At 47.2% G+C, this 21,059-nt stretch overlaps 1 protein-coding gene across 1 annotated transcript; it reads right to left on the bottom strand.

Moving 5' to 3' along the window:
* Nucleotides 1-3,636: 3,636 nt before the first annotated feature.
* Nucleotides 3,637-17,357, bottom strand: LOC149442098 (olfactory receptor 1M1-like). The gene is made up of 2 exons (XM_089656514.1): nt 16,976-17,357; nt 3,637-4,628 (listed from the first exon to the last, which is right to left on the bottom strand). The coding sequence occupies exons 1-2, from the start codon at nt 17,137-17,139 to the stop codon at nt 3,659-3,661; spliced, it is 1,134 nt and encodes a 377-aa protein (XP_089512640.1). The 5' UTR covers nt 17,140-17,357; the 3' UTR covers nt 3,637-3,658.
* Between the last annotated feature and the right edge of the window lie 3,702 nt (nt 17,358-21,059).

Here is a 21,059-nt window from a genome sequence, read left to right as displayed (position 1 = left end):
TTCTATGGTCCTCCAGGGTCAGGAGGAGTCATAGTTACATAGTTATTCTGTCTGAAAAAAGACAAAAGTCCATCCAGTTCAACGAGTCGAACCTGTTAAGTCATCCAGCTAACCAGCAGTAACCCAACCTCAATCACGGACTTACACACTACACGATTCTAGTAGCACATGAGAGGGTACTACATTTATAGTTAGCTTTAATTGTTCGGATGTGTGCTGAGTTATTATGGGTTGCATGTCTAATGGATTCCCAGCTGTCTAGATGGATAACTATATATAAATGTTGTGCCCATTTAACATGGAAAGCGATTGTCAAAAGGTCCAGGAATTGCAACTATAAATGAGATATCACCCCCCTAAAGAGTGTGGATTAGTATTGCATATGTATTCAAAGAAGGAGGGGGTACGGTCCAAGGATAAGAGGAAGTGTTTGAAGAGGTAAAACTCTTGGGATGGGATATTATGTTTTTATTTTTTTCTTTGAGGCCTTGAAATGAGACATCACCATCATTATGAAGAACCAGGGACTTTACCTGTGTTCAGTTGTGGTTGGCCCACCATGAGAAAGCAAGAGAAAATAATTGACGCCCACTGGAAATAGGGCTTTACCTGTTATTTCAGAGTAGGGGGTGTGGTTGGAAATACGTTTACCATTTTATTTAGTCATCAAATTGGGGGAGCCTCTCTGTTTAAGTGGTAGCCAGAGTAAATTGGGTGTTCCCGTATCGGAGCTGGTATATGCTTCCAAACAGACTCCAAGTGGTGTGTTCAACACAGAATAAAACGGGCAAGCTGTGCCACTTGGGTTGTGTAATAATGTTTGATGAACTGGTTTAGATTTACTGTAGGCTTCCTTGGGATTTTGGTCTATATAGGATATTGTTCAAGCCCCTACGGCTCAGGGACCCCCAGATGAATTTAAGGATCTTCTATTGAAGAACACAAATTGAGTACATGGGAATTTTGATCAGGAATTTTGATGTAGGAATTTTGGTAACAGGGTCATTTTTACAACTGCTGTCTTACCCAACCAGGATGTATGGTGGGGTTTCCAAGATTTTAAAGAGGTTTTGTCATTGGTACAAGAGAGTTGGGTAGTTGGCTTGGTAGAGAGTATGATAATCAGTGCTAAGATAGCTTCTCAAATAAGGAAGCTCTGGCTGGCAATCCGATGAAAATGTCTGGGTTTGGCGGTTGCCAGGAGAACGGTACTTGCCTGACTACATTGTGCCAAGTGTAAAGTTTGGTGGAGGGGGGATTATGGTGTGGGGTTGTTTTTCAAGGGTTGGGCTTGGCCCCCTAGTTCCAGTGAAGGGAACGCTTAAGGAGACATTTTGGACAATTTCCTGCTCCCAAGTTTGTGGGAAGAGTTTGGGGATGGCCCCTTCCTGATCCAACATGACTGCGCACCAGTGCACAAAGCAAGGTCCCTAAAGACATGGATGACAGAGTTTGGGGTGGAGGAACTTGACTGGCCTGCACAGAGTCCTGACCTCAACCCCATAGAACACCCCTCCCCCAACATCAGTGCCTGACCTGACAAATGGGCTTCTGGAAGAATGGTCCAACCTTCCCATAGACACCCTCTTAAACCTTGTAGACGGCCTTCCCAGAAGAGTTGAAGCTGTTATAGCTGCAAAGGGCGGGGCCAACCCAATATTGAACCCTGTGGACTAAGACTGGGGGGCCATTAAAGGTCATGTGCATGGAAAGGGCGGGGCCAACTCAATATTGAATTCTACGGACCAAGACTGGGGGGCCATTAAAGTTCATGTGCGTGGGAAGGCCAGCAGCCCAATACTTGAGGCAATATAGCGTATGCAAATCTATCAGTCCAGACGGATGATCTCATTTCTTGAGACCATAAAAGGTAAGGAAGAACAACTCCTCCCCACCACCAAATGACTCTTTTTGGAAAAGTGGACAGTCCACCATATTTAATAAGTGGCATGGTGAGTTTTTTTTTCATTATTGCCACATTCGTTTGAAAAATGAAGACAGTAAATAAAAATGTGTTTAAATTTCACAAAGTTGTAACTTTAACACATTATTTCTAACACACAGTATGGGCATAGGTACGGTTACACCCCAAAACACTGCAATCAATACAATGTGTATATATATATAAAAAATACAGTGAAGGGAATGCATATTTGCTCCCCTGCTGATGTTGAATGTTCGCCCCTCACACAGAAATGATCGGTCTAACAATGGAATGTTCGCCCCTCACACAGAAATGATCGGTCTAACAATGGAATGTTCGGTGTAACACTGAGAGACAGAATACAACAACAAATTCAGCAGAAATGCGTCTAACAAATGATGACTGATCTGCATGTTCATGAGGGAAAGAAGGATTTGATCCCCTTCACAAAACATGACTTAGTACTTGGTGGCAAATCCCTTGTTGGCAATCACAGAGGTCAGACGTTTCCTGGAGTTGGCCCCCAGGTTCGCACACATCTCAGGAGGGATTTTGGCCCACTCCTCTTGGCAGATCCTCTCCAAGTCATTAAGGTTTGATGGCTGACGTTTGGCAACTCGAACTTTCTTCTCCCTCCACAGATTTTCCATCGGATGAAGGTGTGGAGACTGGCTAGGTCACTCCAGAACTTTAATGTGCTTCTTCTTGAGCCGCTCCTTTGTTGCCTTGGCCGTGTGTTTTGGGTCATTGCCATGCTGGAACACCCATCCACAACCCATTTTCAATGCCCTGGCTGAGGGAAGAAGGTTCTCACCCAAGATTTGAGGGTACATTGCCCCATCCATCGTCCCTTTGATGTGGTGCAGTTGCCCTGTCCCCTTAGCAGAAAAACACCCCCAAAGCACAATGTTTCCACCACCGTGTGTCACAGTTGGGATGGTGTTCTTGGGGTCATAGGCAGCATTCCTCCTCCTCCAAACACGGCGAGTTGAGTTGATGCCAAAGAGCTGGATTTTGGTCTCATCTGACCACAACACTTCCCACCAGTCCTCCTCTGCATCATTCAGATGTTCAGTGGCAGACTTCAGACGGGCTGGACATTGGCTTTCTTGAGCAGAGGGACCTTGTGGGCACTGCAGGATTTCAGTCCTTGTCGGCGTAGTGTGTTACCAATTGTTCTCTTGGTGACTGTGGTCCCAGCTGTCTGGAGATCATTGATAAGATCCTCACGTGTAGTTCTGGGATGATTCCTCACTGTTCTCATGATCATTGACACTCCACGAGGTGAGATCTTGCATGGTGCACCAGACCTAGGGAGACTGACACTTGTTTTGTGTTTCTTCCATTTGTGAATGATTGCACCAACTGTTGTCACCTTCTCACCAAGCTGCTTGGCCATAGTTTGGTAGCCCAGTGCAGCCTTGTGTAGGTCTACCATCTTGTCCCTGACATCCTTGGACAGCTCTTTGGTCTTTGCCATGGTGGAGAGTTTGAAATCTGATCATTTCACTGTAGGTGTTGGTGGCTGATCCACCAGTGAATGTTTGGTGAAAGTCACATTCACTGCTTTATCAGAACGCCCCATTAACTGTCAGGAATAAACACATATTATATAGTCATTTCAAAACAACATTTTTTAATTAATAAAATGAACATAATAACTATCAAACGTAAATGTTTCATCTTGTAAACTTTCGGATAATAAAACCAAGCAGAAACCGTTCCATGTTCTCTTTAATATTTATTATTACTAGCGATCATTTTGAATACTTTGCCAAGAGTTCTCTTTATTTCCTGGGTCCTCAGGCAGAATATGATGGGGCTGGTGAAATGTGGAGCGAACGTGTACAGACAAATCAGGAAAACGTTGAGATCGGCGTTGGGGATGAGTTGTACCTGGTTGTACGTGTAGACCGTCAGTCGAGGGATGAAATACAACCCGATGACCAACCAATGAGTGGTACATGTGTAGAAGGCCTTCTGCCAGTTCTCCGTCCTACCTGAAGAATAGACCTTGGAGAGTATGATGATGTAGGAGAAGACAATGAAAGAAAACGGACTCAGGTGCGAAATCATGGCAATTACAAACCCCGTTCTCCTGGATGAAGCCGAATTTACAGTCGATAAAACAGCCACCGGGGTGAGCGAGCAAAAGCAGCTCTTGACTCTGTTGGTGCCACGGAAAGGGAGAATTAGACCCAACATTGTGACAGCAAAGCCGATGGCGGCTGCGAAGATCCATAAAATGAAGCTGATGATGGCCACCAATCTGTTGCTGATGATGGAATGGTATCGGAGAGGTTTACAAATGGCAATATATCGGTCAATGGCCATCAACATGATAACGAAGGAATCAATCGTTCCCAGAAAATGGACGAAAAACATTTGTATGAAGCAGGCGGTGTAGGACAAGGAGCCGTCTCCGAACCAATACTTGGCGATGATTTTTGGCAAGGTCAGGGTGTCAAAGAGTAGGTCAGAAACCGCCAAGTTTCCAATGATGACATACATGGGCTGGTGGAGATGCTGCCGCAGCAAAACTAACACCACCACAATTAAATTGGCGTAGAGAGAAATGTTGTATATCAGAAAAAACGATACGGAGACTAGAGTGTCGAATTTTTCTGGAAGACCCGGGAAGCCAATGAGGACGAACTCCAGGACATCCGACCGGTTCAGAGCAGCCATGGGGTTACGTCCAGATCTGAAATGAACAAAAAGTCGGCCTGAAGAGGTTCAAACTTTGAAGTTTATTTTGTTGTTTAATAACCCATTTATTAATAATGAACGACTTTACTGATAGTGACCCGTTCAGCATCCCACCCATACAAACCTTTCTGGCTACCCCTGCCGTGGGCCGTCACCACCTCACTGCTACCTCGGCCACTGCAGATATTTGACCCTTCTGGTTGCGTACAGATGCTCCTCTGTTCAGTAGAGCTACCTGCTTGGCGTGACCTGTGACCACAGCGTTTGGCAGAGGGAAGTCTTTCCAGCAGTGAAGTAAAGAATGATATATATTATCCGAACCTCCAACCTCCACTATCCGATCAAAACTCACACCCCCGCTTCCTCTTTTCTCATGAACAGTCTTGGCTCTTTGCTCCCTCCTCCGTAATTCTCACGTCTCATTGCTTCTTTTCTCTCTGTCATCTACAATCATACTTTGCTTTCTCCTTCCCCCATCCTCCTCTCTAATGCCATACGGTCTGCTTCTCTTTCCACACCATTCTGTCTGGCTGCTTCATGCCTCCCATTACTATGCAGTCTTGCTGTCTTCTCTCTACATCCACGTCTATTTGACCCCACTGCCTGGTCTTCCTTACCTCCTCTCCACACCTTCCTCAACTACCTGGTCCTCACTGCTCCCACATTCCCTCTCCTCAACTGCCTGGTCCACACTTCCTCCTCTCTCCCCTCCTCAACTACCTGGTCCACACTTCCTCCTCTCTCCCCTCCTCAACTACTTGGTCTGTCCCCACTGCCTCCTTTTACCCCATATGCAACTACCTTGTTCCCATTGCCTTCTCTTCCCCCCTCCTCAACTACCTAGTCCCCACTGTTTCCTCTTTCCTTCTGCTCAACTACGTAGTCCCCACTGCCTCCTCTTTGCCACTTCTCAACTACCTAGTCCCCACTGCCTCCTCTTTCCCCTCCTCAACTACATTGGTCTCCACTGCCTCCCCTTTCTCCTCCTCAACTACCTGGTCCTCACTGCCTCCTCTGTCCTCCTCAACTGCCTAGTCTCCACTGACTCCAGCTTCCCCCTCCTCAACTACCTAGTCTCCACTGACTCCTCTTTCCACCTCCTCAACTACCTAGTCCCCACTGTTTCCTCTTTCTCCTCCTCAACTACTTGGTCTATCCCCACTGCCTCCTTTTTCCCAATCTGCATCTACCTGGTTCCCATTGCCTTCTCTTCCCCCCTCCTTAACTACCTAGTCCCCACTGCTTCTTTGTTCCTTCTGCTCAACTACCTATTTTCCACTGCCTCCTCTTTCCCCCTCCTCAACAACCTGGTACCCACTGCCTCCTCTCTCCCCCTCCTCAGCAACCTGGTACCCACTGCCTCCTCTTTCCCCTCCTCAACTGTCTGGTTCCCACTGCCTCCTCTTTTCTCCTTTTCAACTACTCAGTCCCCACTGCCTCCTCTTTCTCCCTCTACCTAGTCCCCACTGCCTCCTCTCTCCCCCTCCTAAACAACCGAGTCTCTACTGTCTCCTCTTTTCTTCTCCTCAACTATCTGGTACCCACTCCCTCCTCTTTTTCCCCCAGCTCAACTATCTGGCCCCCACTGTATCCCCTTTCTCCTCCTCAACTACCTAGTTCTCACTGCCTCCTCTTTCTTCCTCCTCAAATGCCAGTTTCCCACTGACTCCTCTTTCACCCTTCTCAACTACCTAGTCTCAACTGCTTTCTTTTTTTCACTTCTCAACTAGCTGGTCCCCATTGCCTCCTCTGTCCCTCTTCTCAACTACCTGGTCCCCAATACCTCCTCTCTCCCCCGACTCAACTACCTGGTCCGTTCCCACTGCCTCCTCTCTTCCTCTCCTCCACTCACAAGTCCCCACTGCCTCCTCTCTCCTTCTTTTCCACAATGGAGACCCAAATGGTTCCTCTCTCTCCCTCCTCAACTATCTGAGCCCCACTGCATCCTCTCTCCATTTCCACTATCAAAGCTTCGGTACCTGCATTTTCCTCCTCCTCAATTGTCAAAGCCTCTGTGCTTCCTCTCTTCTTTCCTCCTCCACAATCCAGGCCCATTTCCTCCTCTTCCCTCCATTACCTTCTCTTCCCTCCTCCTCCACTATTAAGGCTCCACTGACTCGTCCCTCTACCTTCTCCACTATCAGGGCTCCACTACCTCCTCTCACCTCCTTCTCCTCTACTACATCTGGGCCCCCATTCCCTTTGCAATCCAACCCCACTGACTCGTCCCTCTACCTTCTCCACTATCAGGGCTCCACTACCTCTTCTTACCTCCTTCACCTCTACTGCATCTGGGCCCCCATTCCCTCCACAATCCAACCCCAGTGACTCTTCCCTCTACCTCCTCAACTATCAGGGCTCCACTACCTCCTCTCCCCTCCTTCTCCTCTACTATCTGGGCCCCCATTCCCTTCACAATCCAACCCCACTGACTCGTCCCTCTACCTCCTCAACTATCAGGGCTCCACTACCTCCTCTCACCTCCTTCTCCTCTACTATCTGGACCCCCATTCCCTTCACAATCCAACCCCACTGACTCGTCCCTCTACCTCCTCCACTATCAGGGCTCCACTACCTCCTCTTAGCTCCATCTCCTCTGCTACAACTAGGCCCCCATTCCCTTCACAATCCAACCCCACTGACTCGTCCCTCTACCTCCTCCACTATCAGGGCTCCACTACCTCCTCTCACATCCTTCTCCTCTACTATCTGGACCCCCATTCCCTTCACAGTTCAGCCCCACTAACTCTTCTCTCTGCCTCCTCCACTAAAAAGGCCCTGATACCTTCTCTGTTCCACCAAAACTCAAGTTTTTCTGCCTCCACCCTCCTTCCAATATCCAGCCCCACTACTACTCTCTGGGCCCCACTACCACTTCTCTCTGCCTCCTCCTCCTCTATCTGGCCTCACTGCCTCCTCTCTCTCATTCCTGTACAGTCCTGGATTCAGACAGGAACATTAAACCACAGTCCTGGTACTTCCTACCTCCTCTTCCACCCTTCCTCAACTACATGGTCCCCACTGCCTCCTCTCTCCCTCCTCAACTACTTTGTCTGTCTCCACTGCCTCCTTTTTCCCCATCTACAACTACCTGGTTCCCATTGCCTTCTTTTCCCCCTCCTCAACTACCTAGTCCCTACCGCCTCATCTTTCCTTCTGGTCAACTACCTAGTCCCCACTGCTTCCTCTTTCCTTCTGCTCAACTACTAAGTCCCCACTGCCTCCTCTTTCCCCTCCTCAACTATTTGATCCCCACTGCCCCCCCTTTCCTCCTCCTCAACTACCTAGTCCCCACTGCCTCCTCTTTGCCACTCGTCAACTACCTAGTCCCCACTGCCTCCTCTCTCCCCCTCCTCAACAACCTAGTTCCTACTGCCTCCTCGTTCCTTCTCCTCAACTACCTAGTCCCTACTGCCTCCTCATTCCTTCTCCTCAACTACCTAGTCCCCACTGCCTCCTCTCTCCCCCTCCTCAACAACCTAGTCCCTAATGCCTCCTCATTCCTTCTCCTTAGCTACCTAGTCCCTACTGCCTCCTCTTTCCCTTCCTCAGCTACATTGGTCCCCACTGCCTCCTCATTCCCCTCCTCAACTACCTAGTCCATACTTCCTCCTCATTCCTTCTCCTCAACTACCTAGTCCCTACTTCCTCCTCTCTCCCCTCCTCAACAACCTAGTCCCTACTGCCTCCTCATTCCTTCTCTTTAACTAAATAGTCCCCATTGCCTCCTCCTCTTCTATCTGGCCCCACTGCCTCCTTTCTCTCACTTCTGTACAGTCCTGGATTCAGACAGGAAAACTAAACCACAGTCCATGTTGTACACAGATCTGGTCCGTTGCAATGACAAACAGAGGGAAAAGGAAATGAAACGGCAGCTTTGGGCAGTGGGGGGAGGGGGGGGCATTGAGGACAGTATTTGGGGATTGAGGACAGTATTTGGGGCATTGAGGACAATATTTGCAGGATTAAGGACAGTCTTTGGGGCTTGAGGACAGTTTTTGGGGCATTGAGGACAGTATTTTGGGATTGAGGACAGTATTTGGGCATTGATGACAGTATTTGGGGCTTTGAGGACAGTATTTGGGGATTGAGGATAGTATTTGGGGCATTGAGGACAGTATTTGGGGATTGAGAATAGTATTTGGGCATTAAGGACAGTATTTGGGCATTGAGGACAGTATTTGGGGATTGAGGATAGTATTTGGGCATTGAGGACAGTATTTGGGCATTGAGGACAGTATTTGGGCATTGAGGACAGTATTTGGGGATTGAGGATAGTATTTGGGCATTGAGAATAGTATTTGGGGCATTGAGGACAGTATTTGGGCATTGAGGACAGTATTTGGGCATTGAGGATAGTATTTGGGGCATTGAGGACAGTATTTGGGCATTGAGGACAGTATTTGGGCATTGAGAATAGTATTTGGGGCATTGAGGACAGTATTTGGGCATTGAGGACAGTATTTGGGCATTGAGGACAGTATTTGGGCATTAAGGACAGTATTTGGGCATTGAGGACAGTATTTGGCCATTGAGGACAGTATTTGGGCATTGAGGACAGTATTTGGGGCATTGAGGACAGTATTTGGGCAATGAGGACAGTATTTGGGCATTGAGGACAGTATTTGGGCATCGAGGACAGTAGTTGGGCATCGAGGACATTATTGGGCATCGAGGACAGTAGTTGGGCATCGAGGACAGTAGTTGGGCATCGAGGACAGTATTGGGGCATCGAGGACAGTATTGGGGCATCGAGGACAGTAGTTGGGCATCGAGGACAGTATTGGGGCATCGAGGACAGTATTGGGGCATCGAGGACAGTATTTGGGCATCGAGGACAGTAGTTGGGCATCGAGGACAGTAGTGGGGCATCGAGGACAGTATTGGGGCATCGAGGACAGTATTGGGGCATCGAGGACAGTATTTGGGCATCGAGGACAGTATTTGGGGAATTGAGGACTGCATTTGGGGAATTGAGGACTGCATTTGGGGAATTGAGGACTGCATTTGGGGAAATGAGGACCGTATTTGGGGATGTAAAAAAAAGAATTTTTTTTTCATGCGACTTCAATGGTGGCATTTAAAATACAAAAATACTTTAACCCCTCGCCTACCAAGCCCTTCCACCCCCGCCTGCCCAGGCCAATTTTTAGCTTTTAGTGCTGCTGCACTTTGAATGACTATTGCGCGGTCATGCAACACTGTACCCATATGAAATTGTATAATTTTTTGACACAAATAGAGATTTATTTTGGTGGTATTTATTCACCACTGTTTTTTAATTTTTTTTGTGCTATAAAGAGCAAAAAAATAAAAAGTTTTCTTTGTTTTTATTATACAATTTTGCAAACAGATAATTTTTCTCCTTTACTGATGTGTGCTGATGAGGCTGCACTGATAGGTGGCACTGATGGGAACTGATAGGCATCACTGATGGGCACTGACATGTGGCACTGATGGGCACTGACAGGTGGCACTGATGGGCTGCACTGATGGGTACTAATAGACTGCACTGATGAGGAAGCACTGACAGGCGCACTGACAGGCATCACTGATGGGCACTGATAGGTGGCACTGATGGGCACTGATAGGCGGCACTGATGGGCACTGATAGGCGGCACTGATGGGCACAGGTAGGTACTGATGGGCTGCACTGATGGGTACTAATAGACTGCACTGATGAGGAGGCACTGATAGATGTCACTGATGGGCACTGATAGAGGGCACTGATAGGTGGCACTGATGGGCACTGACAGGCATCACTGATGGGCACTGACATGTGACACTGATGGGCACTGATAGGTGGCACTGATAGGATGCACTGATGGGTACTAATAGACTGCACTGATGAGGAGGCACTGATAGATGTCACTGATGGGCACTGATAGAGGGCACTGATAGGTGGCACTGATGGGCACTGACAGGCATCACTGATGGGCACTGACATGTGACACTGATGGGCACTGATAGGTGGCACTGATAGGATGCACTGATGGGTACTAATAGACTGCACTGATGAGGAGGCACTGATAGGCAGCACTGATGGGCGTTGATAGGCAGCATTTATGGGCACTGATAGGCAGTATTGACGGGCACTGAAAGGCATCACTAATGGGCAATGACATGTGGCACTGATGGGCACTGATAGGTGTCACTTATGAGCATTGATAGGTGGCACTGATGGGCACTGATGGGCACTGATAAGCACTGATGGGCTGCAATGATGGGTAATAATAGACTGCACTGATGAGGAGGCACTCATAGGTGGCATTGATGGGTACTGACAGGCATCACTGAAGGGCATTGACATGTGGCACTGATAGGTGGCACTGATGGGTACTAATAGACTGCACTGATGAGGAGACACTGACAGGCATCATTGATGGGCAATGAAAGGCATTACTGATGGCCATTGATAGCCAGCATTTATGGACACTGAGAGGCATCACTGATGGGCAATGACATGTGGCACTGATGGGCACCGATTGGTGGTACTTATTAGCATTGATAGGTGGCACTGATAGGCACTGATGGGCACTGATAGGCACTGATGGGCTGCACTGATGGGTAATAATAGACTGCACTGATGAGGAGGCACTGATATACAGCACCGATGGGCACTGACAGGCATCCTTGATGGGCACTGATAGGCATTACTGATGGGCATTGATAGGCAGCACTAATGGGCACTGATAGGCAGCATTGATGGGCACTGAGAGGCATCATTGATCAGCACTGACATGTGGTACTAATAGGCACTGATAGATCTTTTCCAGCATCAACAGACCCTCCAGCACAGCCCAGCACCCCTTTGCTATTACATACATCGAGTGTTGGAGGTGCATTCCCGCTGAAAAAAAGCCTTGACTGTATGCCAGTGGGGGGAAAAAGGTTGATGTGTATCACACGAACCTCAGCGCCTGATCAGTTGGGGTTCTGATTACGCACGCTAAAGGACTTTGGTGTGTGGGAGTGGCAACCCTACCCACATGAAAGAGAAATATATTTCAAATATATTTAGAAAAAAAATTATATATGTAACATATTTTTACAATATATTGGCCTACATTCATATATTTTAACATGTATTCTAAAAAAAAAATGTAATTTCAATATATTTTCTAAAGGCCTATATTTAAAAATATATATTTTTAAAGTATATTCTTCAGATTTTTTTTAACATATGAAAAAGTCATTTTAACATTTATGTTTACATATATTTGTAAATGCATTCCAAAAATGTAGATGAAATGTACTTTCAGAGAGATATATTTGACAATATATAAAAAACACATTTCAACATACAGTATATACTGTATATATATATTTGACATATATTGAATATGGCCAAAATGGCAAATCTACAGGTGAAACTTGAAAAATGAGAATATGTTGCAAAAGTTCATTGATTTCAGTGCAGCAACTTAAAAGGTGAAACTAATATATGAGACTCATTCCATGCAAAGCAAGATAGTTCAAGCCGTGATTTGTCATCATTGTGATGATTATGGCTTACAGCTCATGAAAACCCCAAATCCACAATCTCAGAAAATGAGAATATTGTGAAAAGGTGGAATAATCTCGGCTCAAAGTGTCCCACTCTAATCAGCTCATTCAGCCATAACACCTGCAAAGGGTTCCTGAGCCTTTAAATGGTCTCTCAGTCTGGTTCAGTAGGAATCACAATCATGGGAAAGACTGCTGACCTGACACCATCACTGACACCCTCCATAAGGAGGGAAAGCCTCAAAAGGGAATTGCAGAAGAAGTTGGATGTTCCCAAAGTGCTGTATCAAAGCACATTAATAGAAAGTTATGTGGAAGGGAAAAGTGTGGAAGAAAAAGGTGCACAAGCAGCAGGGATGACCGCAGCCTGGAGAGGATTGTCAGGAAAAGGCCATTCAAAAGTGTTGGGGACTTTCACAAGGAGTGGACTGAGGCTGGAGTCAGTGCATCAAGAGCCACCACACACAGATGGATCCTGGACATGGGCTTCAAATGTCGTATTCCTCTTGTCAAGCCGCTCCTGAACAACAAACAACGTCAGAAGCGTCTTACCTGGACTAACGAAAAACAGACCTGGTCTGTCCTCAGTGGTCCAAAGTCCTCTTTTCTGATGAGACAACTTTTGCATCTCATTTGGAAACCAAGGACCCCGAGTATGGAGGAAGAATGGAGAGGCACAAGGACCCCGAGTATGGAGGAAGAATGGAGAGGCCCAAGGACCCCGAGTATGGAGGAAGAATGGAGAGGCCCAAGGACCCCGAGTATGGAGGAAGAATGGAGAGGCACAAGGACCCCGAGTATGGAGGAAGAATGGAGAGGCCCAAGGACCCCGAGTATGGAGGAAGAATGGAGAGGCCCAAGGACCCCGGGTATGGAGGAAGAATGGAGAGGCACAAGGACCCCGAGTATGGAGGAAGAATGGAGAGTCCCAAGGACCCCGGGTATGGAGGAAGAATGGAGAGGCCCAAGGACCCGGGTATGGAGGAAGAATGGAGAGGCCCAAGGACCCCGAGTATGGAGGAAGAATGGAGAGGCCCAAGGACCCCGAGTATGGAGGAAGAATGGAGAGGCCCAAGGACCCCGAGTATGGAGGAAGAATGGAGAGGCCCAAGGACCCCGAGTATGGAGGAAGAATGGAGAGGCCCAAGGACCCCGAGTATGGAGGAAGAATTGTCAAGGTCCGACCTTTCTTCAGAGCTTGTGCATCTCCATGAGCTGGCATCCATCTTGGTTTTCTGCAAAGCATGGTGGGAACCTTTATGCCTTCAGGCTTCTGCGGCTCCTCCTCAGAAGGGTGTGGTTGAGCACATTTAAACCTGCTGTCTGCAAGTGTGCTCTGCACTTGTGTCCTGTATGTTGCCCTGTTGCAAGCTCTTGTGTTGTTCCCATTGCTCTCCTGGTAACCGACTCGGCTTTGACAACACTATTCTCTGTGTTAACCCTTTACCTGACCTCCTGTTGCTGAACCCGGCCCGTGACCTGAGTATTCTTTGCCTACCGTCTAGTACTGTCTGCTCCGTTGTTATTGACCCGGCTTGTCTGACTACTCTACTCGTGTTCCCATCTAGCTCCCACCAGCTGTACGCCATTGGCGGCAGTCGTTATCGCAGCTGGGGTCACTCGGGGGCCGCGACCTGGTCTCAGGCTGCGTCAAGTCCATCCCCACCATCAGGGGCCCTGGTGAAGGGTAGCCTGGGGCTTAGACTCCGCGCCCTGAGGGACTCCGGTCTGTGGGTAGTGGCTATCGTCAGTCGCAGCGTGACCGTACCATAGGCCTGCCTGCCCGTTCCAGCATTCCTGCCCTGACAAGAATGGAGAGGCCCAAGGACCCCGAGTATGGAGGAAGAATGGAGAGGCCCAAGGACCCCGAGTATGGAGGAAGAATGGAGAGGCCCAAGGACCCCGAGTATGGAGGAAGAATGGAGAGGCCCAAGGACCCCAAGTATGGAGGAATGAGTCTATCTCATATATTAGTTTCACCTTTTAAGTTGCTGCACTGAAATAAATGAACTTTTGCACCAGATTCTCATTGTTCGAGTCTCACCTGTAGGTCAATATATTTGGGAAGAATATTTTAAAAATATATTTAAAATCTATTTTTCTTCCATGTGGGTACCTGGAGCAGAGCTGCCCATATTTTAAATATATTTTTAAAATATTCTTCCCAAATATATTGACATATATTTGAAATACTACCATTTTGGCCGTATTCAATATTTTTCAAAAATATAGTTCAATCTATATATATATATACTGTATGTTGAAATGAATTTTAATATATTAACTGCTTCCCGACCGCCCTACAGCAGATATACTGATATGGGGTGTCACAGGTGCGCAAAATCACGTATATATACATGATTTTGCATATCTGGGTAGGGGGCACGCACGCCCTGCCTGCGCCGTCATTCACGTCCACGGCTGTCAATCACTGGGTCACGGCCGGTGATTACTCACCGGCACCCGGTGATTGCTGAGCATCTCCAATGGGGAGGAGAACTGTTTGTTCTAGTAAGACACACCCAGCACACAGATCAACCCTTTGATCACCCCTCACGTTAACCCCTTCCTGCCCAGTGCCATTAGTACAGTGTTGGTGCTTTTTATTAGCACTGATCACTGTATTGGTGTCACTGGGGATGTCAGTGACACCAAGTCAGTCCCCCCTCCCCAGTGTCAGAATGTCCGCCGCAGTCCCGCTATGAGTCGCTGATTGCCGCCATTACTAGTAAAAATAAAAGAAATTAAAATCCCCGCATCTATCCCGCCATTTGTAAACGCTATAACTTTCAGGTAAACCAATTAATTTACACGTATCGGGATTTTTTTTTAGGAAAGACATATCGCAGAATACATTTTGGCCAAAATTTAAGACAAAATTAGATTTTTTTTAAATTTTTTACTGGACATGTTTTATAGCAAAAAGTCAAAAATATTTTTTTTCCTCAAAATTGTCTTTTTTTTTTATAACGCAAAAAAAATACCACCAAAAGAAAGCTCTGTTTGTGGGAAAAAAGGACATCAATTTCATTTGGGTGCGGCGTTGCATGACCGCGGAATTGTTAGTTAAATAACAGAGCTCGGTAACGCAAAAAATGGACTGGTCAGGAAAGGGGGAGGGGGAAACCTCTGGGGTGGGGGGTGGGGGGCTTAAAAAATATATTTTAAAAAATTAATTTTAAAAAATATGTCTTTGAAAATACATTTAACTTACATTTTTGGAATGCATTTACCAATATCCAGTGAAGGAAATGTCAATGTCAATGATCATGAGAACAGTGAGGAATCATCCCAGAACTACACGTGAGGATCTTGTCAATGATCTCCAGGCAGCTGGGACCACAGTCACCAAGAAAACAATTGGTAACACACTACGCCGACAAGGACTGAAATCCTGCAGTGCCCGCAAGGTCCCTCTGCTCAAGAAAGCACATGTCCAGGCCCGTCTGAAGTCTGCCACTGAACATCTGAATGATGCAGAGGAGGACTGGTGGGAAGTGTTGTGGTCAGAGGAGACCAAAATCCAGTTCTTTGGCATCAACTCAACTCGCCGTGTTTGGAGGAGGAGGAATGCTGTCTATGACCCCAAGAACACCATCCCAACTGTGAAACATGGTGGTGGAAACATTCTGCTTTGGGGGTGTTTTTCTGCTAAGGGGACAGGACAACTGCACCGCATCAAAGGAACGATGGACGGGGCAATGTACCCTCAAATCTTGGGTGAGAACCTTCTTCCCTCAGCCAAGGCATTGAAAATGGGTGGTGGATGGGTGTTCCAGCATGACAATGACCCAAAACACACGGCCAAGGCAACAAAGGAGCGGCTCAAGAAGAAGCACATTAAGGTCCTGGAGTGGCCTAGCCAGTCTCCAGACCTTCATCCGATTGAAAATCTGTGGAGGGAGCTGAAAGTTTGAGTTGCCAAACGTCAGCCACCAAACCTTAATGACTTGGAGAGGATCTGCCAAGAGGAGTGGGCCAAAATCCCTCCTGAGATGTGTGCGAACCTGGGGGCCAACTCCAGGAAACGTCTGACCTCTGTGATTGCCAACAAGGGATTTGCCACCAAGTACTAAGTCATGTTTTGTGAAGGGGATCCAATCCTTCTTTCCCTCATGAACATGCAGATCAGTCATCATTTGTTAGACGCATTTCTGCTGAATTTGTTGTTGTATTCTGTCTCTCAGTGTTACACCGAACATTCCATTGTTAGACCGATCATTTCTGTGTGAGGGGCGAACATTCCATTGTTAGACCGATCATTTCTGTGTGAGGGGCGAACATTCCATTGTTAGACCGATCATTTCTGTGTGAGGGCCGAACATTCAACATCAGCCGGGGAGCAAATACACATTTCCTTCACTCATATATATACATACACACACACACATACACAGTATATATACACTGTATGTTGAAATGCTTTTTTTTTATATATTACAAAATATATGAAAAATATATAAAAAAAAATATTTTTTAAATATATTTTTAAGATTTCTTTTAACATATAAAAGTGTCATTTAAACAATTTTACATATATTTGTAAATGCATTCCAAAAATGTAGATTAAATGTATTTTTAAAAGACTTACAGTATATTTGAAAATGTATTTTTAAAAATATTTTTCATTTATTTTGCAATATATGAAAAAACATTTCAACATACAGTATATATATATATACGACGGGGAATTTTTTTTTTTTATTTCCCCGTCACGTGATTGGGTATTCAGAGTAATTACAGCTTCATCTCATTTCTTGAACTGAATGAAATCCATGGATTATTTTGGGAATGGCCATCGTACGTTGACTTGTATGGGATCCTGCACCTACTGACCTCCAAACTCCACGGGTGATGGACGGTGTCCAGGCTCCAGTCCAGCCTCCAGTCCAGCCTCCGGTCCAGGCTCCGGTCCAGGCTCCGGTCCAGGCTCCGGTCCAGCCTCCAGTCCAGGCTCCAGTCCAGGCTTCGGTCCCCGGTATTCCGCTCTCACTGCCCATGATGGATATTTATAAAGAGGCAGATACTGAACGACCTCCCTAGTGGCTTCCATCTGCCAGACGTGGAAACAATGTAATTGCTCATTAGTTACTCCAGAAGACCCGAGAGACGTCATCCCGGGAGGTCGCATGTCACTGCCGAGGTTTCTGTCCCTGTGTCTACGGATCTATTTGTATATCAGTGAGATCTGTTTCATGTTTCATGTTTTCATGAATTGGATCCATTTTCTTTTTTTTGTCTATAAAATTCTTATGTTGCGGGTTAATATTTGATGAGGGTTGCACTCAGGAAGGTGATGTCATAGAGCTGGGGGGGGGGGTCTCCAAACTTTCAAAACAGAGGGCCAGTCTACAGTCCTTCAGACTTTAGGGGGGAGGCGGACTGTGGCCATTGGGGGTAGACAATGCCCCTGCTCAATTGAGAGTGAACAATGGCTCAGGCTTGGTGGTCAGTGGGGGGTAGAAAAATTAGTAGTAAGTAGGTGGAGGAATAGTGCCCCATCATTGGTGTCAGTGGGAGGAATAGTGCCCCATCATTGGTGTCAGTGGGAGGAATAGTGCTCCATCATTGGTGTCAGTGGGAGGAATAGTGCCCCATCAATGGTGTCAGTGGGAGGAATAGTGCCCCACCATTAGTGTCAGTGGAAGAAATAGTGCCCCATCATTGGTGTCACTGGGAGGAATAGTGCCCCATCATTGGTATCAGTGGGAGGAATAGTGCCCCATCATTGGTGTCGGTGGGAGGAATAGTGCCCCATCATTGGTATCAGTGGGAGGAATAGTGCCCCATCATTGGTGTCAGTGGGAGGAATAGTACCCCTTCATTGGTTTCAGTGGGAGGAATAGTGCCCCATCATTGGTATCAGTGGGAGGAATAGTGCCCCATCAATGGTCTCAGGGGGAGAAATAGTGCTTCATCATTGGTGTCAGTGGGAGGAATAGTGCCTCCTTATTGGTGTCAGTGGGAGGAATAGTGCCCCATCATTGGTGTCAGTAGGAGGAATAGTGTCCCATCATTGGTGTCAGTTGGAGGAATAGTGCACCATCATTGGTGTCATTGGGAGGAAGAGTACCCCATCATTGGTGTCAGTGGGAGGAATAGTGCCCCATCATTGGTGTCAGTGGGAGAAATAGTGCTTCATCATTGGTGTCAGTGGGAGGAACAGTCCCCCCATCGTAGGTTTCAGTGGGAGGAATAGTGCCTCCTTATTGGTGTCAGTGGGAGGAATAGTGCCCCATCATTGGAGTCAGTGGGAGGAATAGTGCCCCATCATTGGTGTCAGTAGGGGGAATAGCGCCCCATCATTGATATCAGTAGGAGGAATAGTGCCCCATCATTGGTGTCAGTGGGAAGAATAGTGTCCCATCATTGGTGTCAGTGGAAGGAATAATGCCCCATCATTGGTGTCAGTAGGAGGAATAGTGCCCCATCATTGGTGTCAGTGGGAAGAATAGTGCCCCATCATTGGTGTCAGTGGGAGAAATAATGACCCATCATTGGTGTCAGTGGGAGAAATAATGCCCCATCATTGGTGTCAGTGAGAGGAATAATGCCCCATCATTGGTGTCAGTGGGAGGTATAGTGCCCCATCATTGGTGTCAATGGGAGGAATAGTGCCCATCATTGGTGTTAGTGGAAGTCATAGTGCCCCATCATTGGTTTCAGTGGAACTTATAGTGCCCCATTGTATAATGCTGCATATCAGTAAGAGAATGTTCCCCAAGGGTCGGAAAAAGGCCACCTAATGGCAACATTTGGACCGCAGGCCACAGTGATAAACAGATAAAGTAAACTTTATTTCACCCCTATAATTGCCTTACATGCTGACACCATCAGAAACATGGGGTCAGAGCCAGGCACAGATCTGTCCGTGGAGCTCAAAATGACGAGGGTGGCCTTCTGCGCAATTCCCATCCACGCACCTCTGGCGCTGGAGACTAATGGGACAGCAGAAGGGCAAAACTCGAGCTTGGAAGAGTTGAGGTCCAATGAGCAAAGTCACGGAGTCAGTCACAAGGTGAGAACGTTACCAGCCCGGCAGGTAGGTACAGAATCACAATCAGAGTCCAGGACAGAGACAGGCAGAAACATGTCCACAGAGGCACAATCAGTACTGTACTGACACCACCAGAAACATGACCTCAGAGACACAATCAGTACTGTGCTGATACCACCAGAAACATGTCCACAGAAACACAATCAGTACCCTACTGACACCACCAGAAACATGTCCACAGAGACACAATCAGTACTGTACTGACACCACCAGAAACATGTCCACAGAGACACAATCAGTACCGTACTGACACCACCAGAAACATGTCCACAGAAACACAATCAGTACCCTACTGACACCACCAGAAACATGTCTACAGAGACACAATCAGTACCGTACTGATACCACCAGAAACATGTCCACAGAGACACAATCAGTACCGTACTGACACCACCAGAAACATGTCCACAGAGACACAGTCAGTACTGTACTGACACCACCAGAAACATGTCCACAGAGACGCAATCAGTACCGTACTGACACCACCAGAAACATGACCACAGAGACACAATCAGTACCGTACTGACACCAGCAGAAACATGTCCACAGAGACACAATCAGTACCATACTGACACCACCAGAAACATTTCTGCAAGAACACAAGTACCCTACTAACACCACCAGAAATGTATGCAGAGACACAATCAGTACCATTGTCACATTGGCCCCCGACATGTGAAATGGGCTCACCCAAGGTGAGAAATATATTTAGCAATTGGTGTTCACCAGAGCTCCTGGTGGTGTAAATGCGTTTAAAACCCCAGTGGTCAGGGCGTACTGTGCTGCATACAGATACTGGGTCATGGCCCTCAGGACTATCACACCAAGGACGTGACTGGAATGGAGTGGCTGAGTTGGTGGCACACAAGACTGCAAATGAAAGAGTAGTCAGGTCCAAGCAGACATCTGGGCAGCCACCAAGCAAGAGAGCAGTCAGGTCAATCCAGGGTTGCAACAAACAGGCATTATTATAGCTCTTCAGCTCTCAGGTAGCCTGCAATAAAACACACCCGAAGCCTCTTCAAAGATTTTCTTTTTTAGAGGGCGCACCCAGCATAGTTTTTGAGAGATTTGGAAATCTTTGAGGTAGTGGAGATCATAGGAATCCAGGAAATCCTTGGATACATCACCTTCCCCCCTCTTACAGATGTCTCCAATGCTGGGCTTTTCTGGATGGCCATGGTGGAAGGTCCTAATTAATCTGGTTGTATGGCAAATATTTGCAGGCTCCCATGATTTTTCGTCTAGGCCAAAACTCTTTCCGTGTTTAATGTGGTGCTCTAGGTGTCTTGAATACAGTTACTTCAAACTCAACTTCTTTGGAGCTCAAAAAGTAATGCCCGTAGCGAAAAAAGGAAAGGAAAATTAGCGCAGGGCAGGCATGACTAGGCCTAGAGTGGGAAGGAGAATAGAAAGGGTTAATGATGTGCCAGGGGGTGTGGAAAAGTATAGCTGGGGGTGCTGGCTGGTGGAGAGAGAGCGTGGGTGGGCTATGCCGCACCTTAGGGTGGGGTGTCCCGGGGGGGGGGGCATCATTCGGAGCTGGACGTTGGTGAGTGAGATTCCCTCCCGCCCTCCCATATTATAGGGAGTATTGTGTTCCTCTCGGGGGAAACGGGGGTTATTTCGGTCTTGGGCGGTTGTTGGTCTTGGAGGCAGTTCTTATCTTGGAGGTACAGAGAATGGTGTGGGACCCATCGGTGGTATGGTGTGCCCGGGGACATTCCAGTTAACCAAGGTTTAACTGGAAGGTGGTGGTGCTGCACTGCGGACGGTATGGTTGTCTCCGAGCTGGTTGGTTGCGGCTGGAGGCCTTTGTGTAATATGGTTGTTCGCAGGTGCATATCAGATCATTTTTGTGGG

Source organism: Staurois parvus, unplaced genomic scaffold (assembly GCF_062004578.1).
Source record: "Staurois parvus isolate SC_StPar_1 unplaced genomic scaffold, SC_StPar_1.0 ptg000913l, whole genome shotgun sequence".
In the NCBI taxonomy this organism is placed as follows: Eukaryota; Metazoa; Chordata; class Amphibia; order Anura; family Ranidae; genus Staurois; species Staurois parvus.
This window is presented reverse-complemented; position numbering and strand designations above follow the sequence as displayed.

Coding starts and splice junctions, on each gene's coding strand:
- LOC149442098 (XM_089656514.1), bottom strand. CDS start 17,139: ATGGGCAGTGAGAGCGGAATACCGGGGACCGAAGCCTGGACTGGAGCC. Junction 4,629..16,975: donor ATCACCCGTGGAGTTTGGAG/GTCAGTAGGTGC, acceptor TGTTCATTTCAG/ATCTGGACGTAACCCCATGG.